Source organism: Phyllopteryx taeniolatus, chromosome 1 (genome assembly GCF_024500385.1).
Source record: "Phyllopteryx taeniolatus isolate TA_2022b chromosome 1, UOR_Ptae_1.2, whole genome shotgun sequence".
Classification (NCBI taxonomy): Eukaryota; Metazoa; Chordata; class Actinopteri; order Syngnathiformes; family Syngnathidae; genus Phyllopteryx; species Phyllopteryx taeniolatus.
The window spans coordinates 21704253-21716789 of record NC_084502.1 but is presented as its reverse complement, the minus strand read 5'-3'; the positions used below and the strand labels follow the sequence as shown (position 1 = coordinate 21716789).

At 40.8% G+C, this 12537-nt stretch overlaps 1 protein-coding gene across 3 annotated transcripts in view; it reads right to left on the bottom strand.

Moving 5' to 3' along the window:
* Positions 1-12537, bottom strand: part of lamb2 (laminin, beta 2 (laminin S)) — a 71879-nt gene that overhangs the window by 39309 nt on the left and 20033 nt on the right. For all 3 annotated transcript variants that reach the window (XM_061780818.1, XM_061780817.1, XM_061780819.1), the window contains exons 3-4: positions 1127-1296; positions 26-161 (exon numbers count right to left, since the gene is read on the bottom strand). In XM_061780818.1, the coding sequence (XP_061636802.1) occupies positions 26-161; positions 1127-1296 (306 nt within the window). The remainder of the gene's footprint in view (positions 1-25; positions 162-1126; positions 1297-12537) is intronic.

The window sequence follows — 12537 nt, the reverse complement described above, 5'->3', positions numbered from 1 at the left end:
TAATGCCGTGATGGTCCTTTCTCACCGTTCTCTGACTGCCACCATGACTTCTTGCGGTGAGGCTTAAAGGTGGTGATCACGTTCTCTACGCGATGATTGATGGTGTTGTAGATAGGGTCGTAAGGCCTTCTGGAGTCACAGTCGAAACATTTCTTCTCGTCCTGCATCGGCGGGACAAGACGTCAGGGTTGAAGGGTCAAAGGTTCAGAGATTTTGGGGTCAACAAGAGGGGGACTTTGGGGTCAATTGAGGAAAAATGTGACAAAGATGACATTTGGCGTCATTCACCAGTAAGTTTTGTCTGCGGTTGAATTATAAGAAAGCTATGAAGTAAGTATTTAATTAGTATATTTGTAATGTCTCAAACTGCAACACGGTGATTAGTGGTTAGCACGTCTGCCTCACAGTTCTGAGGTTTGGGTTCAAAATTTGGCTCCGGCCTTCGTCTGTGGAGTTTGCTGTGCTCTCCCCATGCTTGCGTGGGTATTTGCGAGGCACTCCGGCTTCCTTCCACATTCCATAAAAGACTCTAAATTGTCCGTAGGTGTGAAAGTGAGTGTGAATGCTTGTTTCTTTGTGACCTGTGACTTGCTGGTGACCAGTTCAGGGTGTACGCTGCCTCAGGCCCAAAGGGCAGCCGTGGCCCAATGGAGAAGATCCTCGGCTGCCAACGTGGGGGACCTATGTTAAAGACCCCAACTGGACCATACGCCAACATCCCCTGGACTCACGGCTGTGGTGTCCTTGAGCAAGACACCGATAGCCCGAAATGCTCCCCGGGGGCTTCAGCTGCCCCCTGCTCCAATGTGTTCCACTAACATGTGTATGTGTTCACTGTGATGGGTAAAATGCAGAGAACAAATTTTGTGTGCATGCATGCATGTTCATGACAATAAAGGTGATTCTTCTTCTTCTAAGTCACATCTTGGATAGCGTGACCCTAACGAGGATGCGTGATGGAATATTACACCGTAGAATTGCGGGAAACAATAATACTTTGCACAACCATGTAACCATGTAAATTGTAAGAATGTTCTTGAGTGTTCATACTAATATGCAGAAAGGTGCACAATATGACTTTGACACAGTTGTGAAATGTCAGTTCCAATCACACACCCAAACTGACCTGCAGGTGACTGACGATGCAGTAGGGCTCCTTCTTCCTCATGCCACACGTGGACGAGGCCTTCAGGTTTTTTTCTCGTCCGACCAGCAGGTCCCCCGTTGCTGGGTAACAGCTGCCATGGGCACATCCGTGGCTACGGTCGGGCTCGTGGCCGGCAGCTGCAGCCAAGACTGGAGGTAGACATGAGGGAGGGAGGCAGGAAATGAATCAGTGAGCAGGAAGCAACGGAGCAGAACATGATTGCCGGATAGCAACACAATCGACCTTTTTAATAAAGCCGACTATTTTTAAAGAAACATTCCTGTGTTGGCAACTGTGGCACTGTGTTTTAACACATTTAAACTCATTAAAAACACTTTAAACAAATTGTAATAATATTTGAACACGAATAAACAAATCACAAGCATAAAATGCATAGAAACTACTGAACCTACTGTATTGTCTGTGTACATGCGTGTGCCTGGTGGGGCGGCGTGTGATGTCGGCGAGTTTGTGTCCGGGTAAGAGCTGTGGCCAACAGCAGCTTCTGAGCGTGCTCAGTGTTTTACAGCTCTCCTGACATTAAATAAATGGCTGAAAGGTGCATCAGCGAGTCCCATGTCTGAGGGCATTACAGTAAGTATGGTGTAAAAATCTATGAAAGAATTATCGCAAAGATACAATATAACAGGGGAACACTGCATAATATAAACTAGTTACTGTCTTTTGAACGTAATGTGCGACTTCCCCTGCATATATGTCAAACTCGACATCGGCCCACGAGACCATAACAAATGCGTATAAGAGCCTGCTCGCCGGTATATAGCGCATGCGCCACTAATATTACAAATCCTAGAATGCTTCGCCAGTGTGTTGGCACATCAGTCAAGCGCCCCCTCCTTTTCTGTTGCAGTCATTAGGAACCATGTAACCAGTCTCCTCGAGTAAATTAACACCTCCCCTTCCCAAAAATGGCAAAAAGAAAAATGGAAAACAGAAGCTTTCAAGACAGGTTGGAGGCAGGTTATTTGTTCCCAAAAGTAAAGTACACCTGTTTGTCTTGTTTGCAGAGCCAACATGGCTGTAGTGAAAGAATATAACATAGCTTGAATTAATGTTTTAGTACTTTTTCTAATTCAAGAGTCAAGACAGAGACTGTTAATAGTTTAAAGGTTGAATTTTCATTGGAGATTATTTTTTATTTTTTTTTGGGTTGTTTTGTTGTTGGCCTTTGAAAATGATTTCTGTTAAAAAGGAACCCAAAAGACGACAGAGACGATAGAGAGACAAAATAATGTATTTTATCTATTTAAATAAGTGACAAATACCACCGATGTGTGTTTTAATGCAAATTTGATTTCTCAGGCGTTTATTTATATTGTTTGCTTATTCAAGATTCAATGTATAAGTAAAACTTAAGCTTGTTTTCAGATGACAATGTTTAACATTACATATCTGGAGAGAAGGGAAAACATGCGCAATCACTGTCAATTTTCAACAAATACTGAGTTTGGCGCACAACTTTGTCCCAATTCTTTATTTTGGCCCACTGTCAATTTGAGTAATAACCCCCTGCTCTAAAACAACCGTGTATACTAAAAGTATGACATTTACATTTAATACACCTTTGACAACATTACCCATTTCAAATCAGAAATCTTGTTAAGCCGACTTCCCTATCAAATTCTTCACAAAATGAAACACATTTTTATAGCTTTATAGGTGAAAGTAAAAAGTCTGATGTTAAATATATCTCAGTTTCAGTCCTCCTAATATGATTTGTTCTTCCAGAAGATGTATTTTGACCAAAAGATTTTATTCAGTCTATTCAACAGCCCACAAAAAAAAAAAACTAAACATGAATTATTCCAAAGGATTCTGAGTCATGTGCTGAACATGTCCACAAAGTGAGTGACATTCAACCAATCAGTGTTTCTACGCAATGCTAGACATCTGGTCATTGCAAGATTCATATGCACGTGCCCGCCCAACTGAAATGGTCAAAATTGTATTAGTGACATCTTACATGACTGACCAAAAGGCGTTATTTCTGTAATTGCATTACTTTTGTAACGCGCTAATCCTAACACTGCGAAGGATTTTATGACAAATTGTATGGACCAATTTTAACTCTGGAAAGGGGGAACAATGGTATGACACACAACCAGAGGCATGATGTTGTGACTGCATTGTCATGCTACGCATGGGAGTTAAAATAAAACCTGTGAGACTTTCATGACAACCGGCAGCAGGTGCCTCACATTCCAGCTGACATTTTCCCACAAAGGTTTTGATTTTATTTTATTCTTTCTCCTTGCCTGTGAGATAAGTTTGTCTGCATGATGTTATAAGAACAAATTGTTATGAGGAGAGTGGTGACCTATGGGACTTTCTGTCGAGTCTACAGCATGTCCGCAGCAGGTGGCTCTAATCTTTACTCAATTATGTGTCCATTCCCAATGGAAATATGTTACAGTGGAAGCCCGATAAAGGACCAAATAGCACCAAGATAAACTAAAACGTACATGACTGCATTGGTCTGATTTATGGTGAAAATGAGACATTTGAGCAGTTGTTTCTTAGTTTCTGCATCAATCGTTGCTTTTTAAAGAGACATAACTGAACCAGGTGGGCTGGTGACCGACTGGTTAGCACATCTGCCTCACAGTTTTGAGGACCAGGTTCAAATCCAGCCTCGCCTGTGTGGGGTTTGCACGGTCTCCCCGTGATAAGTGGGTTTTCTCCAGGTACTCCGGTATCTTCCCACATCCCAAAAACATGCATGGGAGGTTAATTGAAGACTCTAAATTGCCCGTCGGTGTTAATGTTTGTGCGAATGGTTCTTTGGTTATACTGTATGTGCCATGCATTTGGCTGGCGACCAGTTCAATGTGTACCCCGCCTGAAGATAGCTGGGATAGGCTCCAGCACGCCTGCGACCCTAGTGAGGAGAAGCGGTATGAAAAATGGATGGATGGATGGATATATAACTGAACCAGATTGGCACCCAGTAGAGCACAGACCACCAAGCCTAAATTTTGTTATTTGTGCATTACTGCCTTAGAAATTGAGGAAATGGTTAAAAAAAAAAGACAAAAATCCTTGCTCTCGATTAGGAGCAGGCTCAATAATCAGAGATGAGTCAAATGTGTGGAATTGATTGTTGATTAATTGCGACTCGAAGTGCATTACTTAATTGAAACCAGCACTGTGCTGTTAGTTCTGTCTCAACTAGTTAGTATGGTGTAAAGAATGACAGCTACATTCACATAGACCTCCACTGTGGCAGAACTCCTCCAGGGCAGAATCATTCTACTCAAAATAAAACTGCAATTGAAACAAGAGTTCAGATCATTCGGAGACACAAAATAATAACTAGATAGTTATAATAACAAAATAGTTTGAAATAATAATAACCAGAAAATGCAATTTCTGTAGAAATTGTATGTGAATCCTGAAGAGCTGATGCTGAACTGAAATGCTGTAGAATTTATTGAAAAGTAGGAAATGGAGAATGTAAAAATGAAAAATTTCGTACGAATACAATGAGAATAACTAAATTGCTAACAGTTTCTACTGTATGCTGAAATAGTGTATAGAGAGATAGCAACACGAGCGCATTTTGTACTTGTCACACTATTGGACCTGTTTCGGTGCCCGCCAAGTGAGCAACAAATGGATAAGAGCTTCACAAACACATCAACACCACAATGCCTGTGTCACCAATTAAAATAAAGAAAACATCTGAACTAAAGCATGGGAAAAGACAAAGTCATACTGGTTGTTAAAGTTGCCTTTGGAGTATTGGTGACCCAACTCAGATGTTTCAGTCTACTCAAACTCAACTGTTTCATGTTTAAGATTAAGTATGTTGTTGCTCGTCGCTTCTGTGTTTTGGTTGATCCAACTCAAATATTTCCAATCGTGACAATTTAGTGTCAGTACTGGTGTTCCTCAGGGTTGTGTTCTAGGGCTGCTTTTGTTCATCATCTACTAACGTCTGGTGGAGGTCTTATTCCACATTAACTTAATTGTAAGGCGGATGCCACCCAACTCTTCCTTTCCAACAAAACAAACTTTCCCACAATACCCACTTGCCTCTTTCATTGTTGATCCAAGATCACTAAAAAATTTCTCAAACTCAACCGTGGAAAAAAATGATGGGGCCAAATCCACTTTAACAAAATCCACTCCCACCCCCAGGTTAAGTCTGGGTGTCATCCTCGACAGCAGACTATCTGTCCAAGCTCACATCAGTATTGTTACTCGACCTCCATACTACCATCTTACCAAACACCGCACCAATTCTTGTTCACTCCTTGGTTACAGTGTGACTTGGTTACATGGATAGAGTGCTATGACCCTAAAAGCAACACCTTCTAAGAATCCCTCCCGTTCTCACGCAGCTTCACTGCCTCCCAGTCAACTACGGCATTCATCTTTAAGACTGCTGCTTGCTTCCAAGCCCAGTTTAACTTCATATGATGCTTAACTCTTGCATGGTTTTGTACCTATCATTCAAGATATTAAAGCGACTAGAACAAGTGACACCAGCCTTTGGAAAAACACTAGCCATGGCATCCACTAGCCAGACGCTGCACTCCACTGTAATTGTTTACAAATGGCTCACGCATGAGGCAGGTACAGTCTTCCAACTATTCAACATATTCAAGCAACTAGAACAACTGACAGTAGCCTTTGGAAAAAACATATATAAGTATATGTCTGAATGCTGGATGGCAGCTGAGCAAGAAGCCACTGTGTCTGTATGAGAGGATCGTAGCTCACTCAGCTCTGCTGTCAATAGCCAGGAATAGAAGGAAATACACTATTAACACTGTCACACTGCTGTTTAATATATGCAATGAATTATTAAGCTTCAAAGGTTCCAATCATTAAAGGCAGACATTTTCTTAATGGAAGCATTACATGTTATACAGTGGCTGAAATAAGTATTAACACGTCACCATTTTTCTCACTAAATGTTCTTCCAAAAGTGCTATTGACCTGAAGATTTCACCAGATGTTGGGAACAACCCAAGTAATCCATATATACAAAGAAAGTCGAACAAGCTCAGAAATTAAGTTGTGTGTAATAATGTGAAATGACACAGGGAAAAAGTATTGAACACACCAACTTGGTATTTATTGAATACTTTGTACAAAAGCCTTTGTTTGCAATGACAGGTTCAAGACCCCTCCTGAATGGAGAAACGCATCACATGCATTGTTCTGGTCTGATTTTGGGCCATTCCTCCACACAAGCAGTCTTCAAATCTTGAAGGTTCCGTGGGCTTCTTTTATGGACCTTGAGTTTCAGTTCTTTCCATAGATTTTCGATTGGATTCAAGTCAGGTGATTTGCTGGGCCATTCTAGCAGCTTTATATTTTTTTTCTTTGAAACCAATTGAGAGTTTCCTTGACAGTATGTTTTGGCTCATTATCCTGCTGAAATGTCCACCCTCGTTTCATTTTCATCATCCTCGTAAATCGCAGCAGATTTTTGTCAGTACATTTTCCCATTCATCCTTCCTTCAATAATGTGACGTTTACCAGAACCATTTGCTGTAAATCAGCCCCACACAATCATGTTCCCAACTCCGAACTTCACTGTTGGTATGGTGTTTTTAGGGTGATGTGCAGTGCCATTTCTCCTCCAAACGTGGTGTGCATTATGCCATCCAAACAGTTCAATTTTGCTCTCATCCGACCAGACTATATTCTCCCAGTATTTAACAGGCTAGTCCAAATGTTGTTCACCAAACTTTAAACGAGCGTTGACATACCTTTTTTTCAGCAATGGGGTCTTGCGTGGTGAGAGTGCATACACCCCATGGCGGCGGAGTGCATTACTCACTGTTTTCCTTGTGACAAGAAGTCCCTGCTAATTCCAGGTCTTTTTGAAGCTCTCCACAGATGGTCTTTGTCTCTTGGACAACTCTTCTGATTATACTTTGCACTCCTCTGTCAGAAATTTTGGAAGGAGCACCTGAGCGAGACAAATTTACGATGGTATGATTGGCTTTCCACTGACGTATAAGGGCCCCAACCGTGCTCACTGGAACGTTCAGAAGCTTCGATATGCGCCTGTAACCACTGCCATCGTTATGTTTGGCAACAATTAGTTTGCGATGGTCTTGAGACAGCTCTCTGCTCTTACCAATCATGAGATGTGTCTTGACTCACACCTTGGCATTTTTGTAGGCCATCAATTAGGATTGAACCAGCTGATATTCATTTGCACAGACAAGGGGTTGGATTGCTGTTTGATTATTGATAGATTTTATGTTGTCTTGGCTTTCCATGCCTTTTTGCACCTCCCTTTCTTCATGTATTCAATACTTTTTCCCCTGTGTCATTTCACATTTGTACACACAACTTAATATCTCAGCGTATTTGTTGTATTTTCTTTGTATGTATGGATTACTTAGGTTGTTCCCAAGATCTCAACACCTTTGGAAGTATATTTAGTGAGAAAAATGGTGATGTGTTAAATACTTATTTCAGCCGCTGTATCTATTTCCAAAACAAGTCAATCTCAACTGTTGTCATCCAGGGGCCCGCATTTCATAGAGTAGTTGCAAGTCGCGAATCACTTTTATGAATATTTAGAACAATAAGGACAATATATAATATATATTCAACATATTCAAGCAACTAGAACAAGTGACACCCAGCCTTTGGAAAAACATGTCAGCAGGTCTGAAAATGACATAAATTCATATCCTTGGAGGTAGACATAATGATCAAATAGATTTTAATCTTTCAATGTCATTCAATAGTCAGTCACTCCAACAAACTATACTGTAGTGACTAGAAGAAAACTCATTCAACTGAGAAGGTGAAATCTAATTTGGGAGTTGGAATGGGTCAACTCTCTTTCCTTCCTTAGTGCAGGTTCCACCCTCCGACAAAGCTCTGTGAAAATCAGCAATGTAATCTGTAATCCTGTTGAACAGATTTACAAACGGCACAGAAACCTCTCTATGGAAGTAATTACCAACAAAAACAGTAATAAGTGATACGAACAGAGCCCGAACTGCAGTAGTCCACTTATCTTTTATCCGACAGTTCGGAAGTGAGTTGACATTTGTTCTGCAAACAACTGATATACACGTGTGTGTGTGTGTGTGTGTGCGCTCGCAAAAAGGAGCAGGGAGGGTGGGGAAGTGAAGCAGACGCATACTGTCTGTATATTACTATCTTGTCACTTTTATCTGTACGCTGCTGTCTGTGATTGTGTAAGCTTTTCGCAGGCTTCACGTCTATTAGTGAAGAAAACATACAGTACTTACTAATGTCCCTTTTTAACATGAAAATTCCTTTCATGAATTATAAATTGTGTAAACTTTGCAACCCTTTACCCCAATTAAACACTGTTTTCTGGTGGTGGTAGTAGTAGCACAAACATATTGTTGTTTAAAATTTGCTGACTCCGAAACCCTATTTTTTCATTCTGGTTGATCTTATATATTATTTTTTAACTATACTCATGATCCCACATGAGGAAATTGAATTTTACACTGCTGTGTATTTTTCATGTATCTTAAACCTACTCAATAAAATGGTTTGGAGTCCCTTGAGACTGGTAAGTAGCTGTTGCTCTGTGAATTTATTATTTTAGTTACAATAAATAAAATAATAAAAATAATTCCAATTAGAGTACATATGAAAAGAACAATGTTCAATTTCTATAAGAAAAAAGGAACTTTTATCGTTTCTGAGCATTGTTTTTCATACAAAATTATTTTTGTAAGTGCTCTAGAAATAAAGTTGAGTTGAGCTGAGTTTTCCTGGCAACATGCAGAAATATGAGGAGAAGGTTGTGCAGCTGAGTGCTCATTTAGTCATGTTTCACTCTGGTCTAATAAGACTGAGATATTACATACAAATATGAGTATTTAGTAAATTAATCTACTCGTATACAGTATAATTGTGGCAACGTATGAAAAAAAAAAAGATTTATCTTGGTGTCACTCTGAGTGTGAAAATTGCTAATGAAAGGTCACAGGGAAGTACTTTGGATTAAATACATCACGTTATCTTTCCTCCCCCCTGTGCACCCATACATGGAGCGAGAAGGCATGGAGGAATGCTGGATGACAGCTGAGCAAGGAGCCGCTGTGTCTGTATGAGAGGATCTTAGCTCACTCGGCTCTGCTGTCAATTAGCCAGGAATAGCAGGAAACACACTGTTAACATTGTCACTGCTGTTTAATATATGCAATTAATCATTAAGCTTCAAGGGTTCCAATTATTAAAGGCAGACCTTTTCTTATTGGCAGCATTACGTTATATCTATTTCCAAAGCAACTCAATCTCAACTATTGTCATCCAGGGGCCCGCATTTCATAGAGTAGTTAGTGCAAGTCGCAACTTTTATGAATGTTAACTCATTCACTGCAAGCTGTTTCCTTAGCAGGGAACCCCTAGACTGCCAGGCATTTTTTTGGGGCAATTTCACTGATTTTTCAAGCCCCACAGAATATTACGTACAACCCCAACTCCAATGAAATTGGGACGTTGTGTTAAACATAAATAAACATATGCTGCCATCCAAGCAACGTCTGCACGTGTTACAACAGCATCGTAGTAAGAGAGTGCAGGTAACTAGACTGGCCTGCCTGCAGCCCAGACCTGTCTCCCATTGTAAACGTGTGGCGCATTATGAAGCGTAAAATACGACAACGGAGACCCCGGACTGTTGAACAGCTGAAGCTGTACATCAAACAAGAATGGCAAAGAATTCCGCCTACAAAGCTTCAACAATTCGTGTCCTCAGTTCCCAAACGTTTATTGAAAGCTGTTAAAAGAAAAGGTGATGTAACACAGTGATAAACATGACCCTGTGCCAGCTTTTTTGGAACGTGTTGCAGCCATAAAATTCTGAATTAATGATTATTTGCTAAAAACAATAAAGTTTGTCAGTTTGAACCTTAAATATCTTGTCTTTGTAGTGTATTCAATTAAATATGGGTTGAACATGATTTGCAAATCATTGTATTCTGTTTTTATTTATGTTTCACACAACTCCCAACTTCATTGGAATTGGGGTTGTACTATGACCATGTAAACACCCAAACCACCAAATGAAAGTTCAGACTCTCTTCTTTCAACAGAAAAAAAAAAGGTTTGTCTCTATCTTATACCGTCCTTTAGTAATCAGCAGTCAATATAGGCTACTTTCAGCCAAATCTGTTTCTGGAAGAAAAAAAACAGAGGAAACAGCCTTTTGTGAAAGCAGACACATCAAGCAGAACAATGACTTTGACACCAATATTTTTTTTTCTTTAGTGAAAATCTCAAACATCTGAACATAAAACAACACTGAGAAAATACTTTAGACTGAAAAATAATTTATTTACAAGTATAACTATGTATAAAATTTACATTAGACAAAAATGCATGAACAAATGGTCCTCCCACACTTGCGCTTTTTCCCTCCAAATTCTCCTCCTCCACCGTTTGCTCAATAGTCCAAATCTTGCAAAGTTTTATCCACATCTTATTTTATTCTTCTGTTGGCATTGAATGGAATCTTGTGTGGTTGTCATTGTCTGCACTGCGTACCGGAATGGGAGTCGAACGTCTACTGGATGCATAACCTGTAAGTTTTAAAAAATACATACTATTACTAGAGAATACTTTCTATTGATGACGTGTTTTGCAAGGGTAAAAAAAAAAAAAAAACGCATTACTTTTCTTCTTCGCAATCCTAAAAGAAGCTCGACTCACGCGTGTTTAATTCCTACAAGATGGATGAAATGGAAAATTCAAATCAGTACTGGCAACAGATGTTACATTGTAATGTGAACTAGTGGGACTAAATTATGTTTTTATGTAACAAGGAATGAAGGAGCGTGCTTGCTCGCTAAATGTAGCTAACGCGAGCTGCAAACAAGTTACCTTCGTCTTCGCCAGACTTCGTCGATCTTCGTCAGAGGAAGCTCGCCTGGCTATCCAAAACTGGCTATCTGACAATTCCGGATCCCATTTATTCAAATCCTGGTCAGCAGACGATCAGCCAGCAAGCGGCAGAGAGCATCTCGCCATATGTATGGGCCGGCATTTTGCGCGATAGCTTTGGAACACGGTGGACGACTGGTTAGCACATCAGCCTCACAGTTCTGAGGACGCCGGTTCAAATCCCGGCCCCGCCTGTGTGGAGTTTGCATGTTCTCCCCGTACCTGCGTGGGTTTCCTGTGGGCACTCCGGTTTCCTCCCACATCCCAAAAACATGCGTGGTAGGTTGATTGAAGACTCTAAATTGTCCGTAAGTGTGAATGTGTGCGGGAATGGTTGTTTGTTTATATGTGCCCTGTGATTGGCAAGTAGGTGAGCTTTCAGCGAATAAAGGAGGATAGGTCAAAACAATCTGTGAATAAGGGAATCCGCAAGTAGAAATTCTCGAATATGCAGGGAAGTCATGTACACACTTCATGTCCCTTATCGAATATGTTCCGAGTGGCAACTGTGTACACCTATATACTGTACCAAAAATTGTGAATACATGCAATGTTTTTGCTAGCTGTCTGCAATCCACCCAAATTGTGTCAATGACCCACTTTTGGGTCCCGACCAACCAGTTGATAATCACTGAAATAGAACAGAGATTCCGTGATAGCCAGGCCCCCTCTTATGATCAACATCAGTGACCGAAGGATGACTGGAGAAAAACACCCAAAGACACACTATAACATTTTGAGTGGAATTATAGCTACAGATATATAGCTTTTCCATTTTCAGTAAGTCTGCATGAAATAACCACGCATCTGCATACTGTGTGTATAGTTGTAATTCATATCACGACAGAAGTCAAGGTTAGGAAATGGATAAGAACTTGTCAGTCAGACGGCATGGCTAAGGTGAAGTGGGAGGTGTAGAAGAGAGGAATGGCATCAACATGACACATTCCGCCAGGTCTGGCCAAACCAGAGAAAGAAAATGACAAACACACCGAGTAAACAATGGCTGAACCAAAAGGCTGAGAAACAATCAGTCCGACAACTAGCGCAGGCAAATAATGGCCGAGAACACACAGATGCCACTATTTGCTGTATCTCTTCGCTGCCGCCCTTGTCATCAGGTAGCAGAGAAAAGTCAACATCCTCCTCCTGGCTAATTAACATCGATGCTCTCTGCCTGGATCTTCTCTTTGCTCAGCACTTAGTTGGAGGATAACTGACATCCCACCAAACAACCAGCTGCTCTCTTCCCTCCTCCTCCTCCCAGTCTGCTCTGCTGTTCAGCTCCCTCATTTCCGGCATTCTACACATGCATCATCTTCGCATTGTGCAGGACGGTGCTGTCGTAAGTAGTGAGAAAAGTATTGAAATCAATATCGGTGGGGCACAGAAGACTTACATAGGCAGACTATCCATCCATCCATTATCTAGACCGCTTCTCTTCACTAGGATTGCGGGCGTTCCGG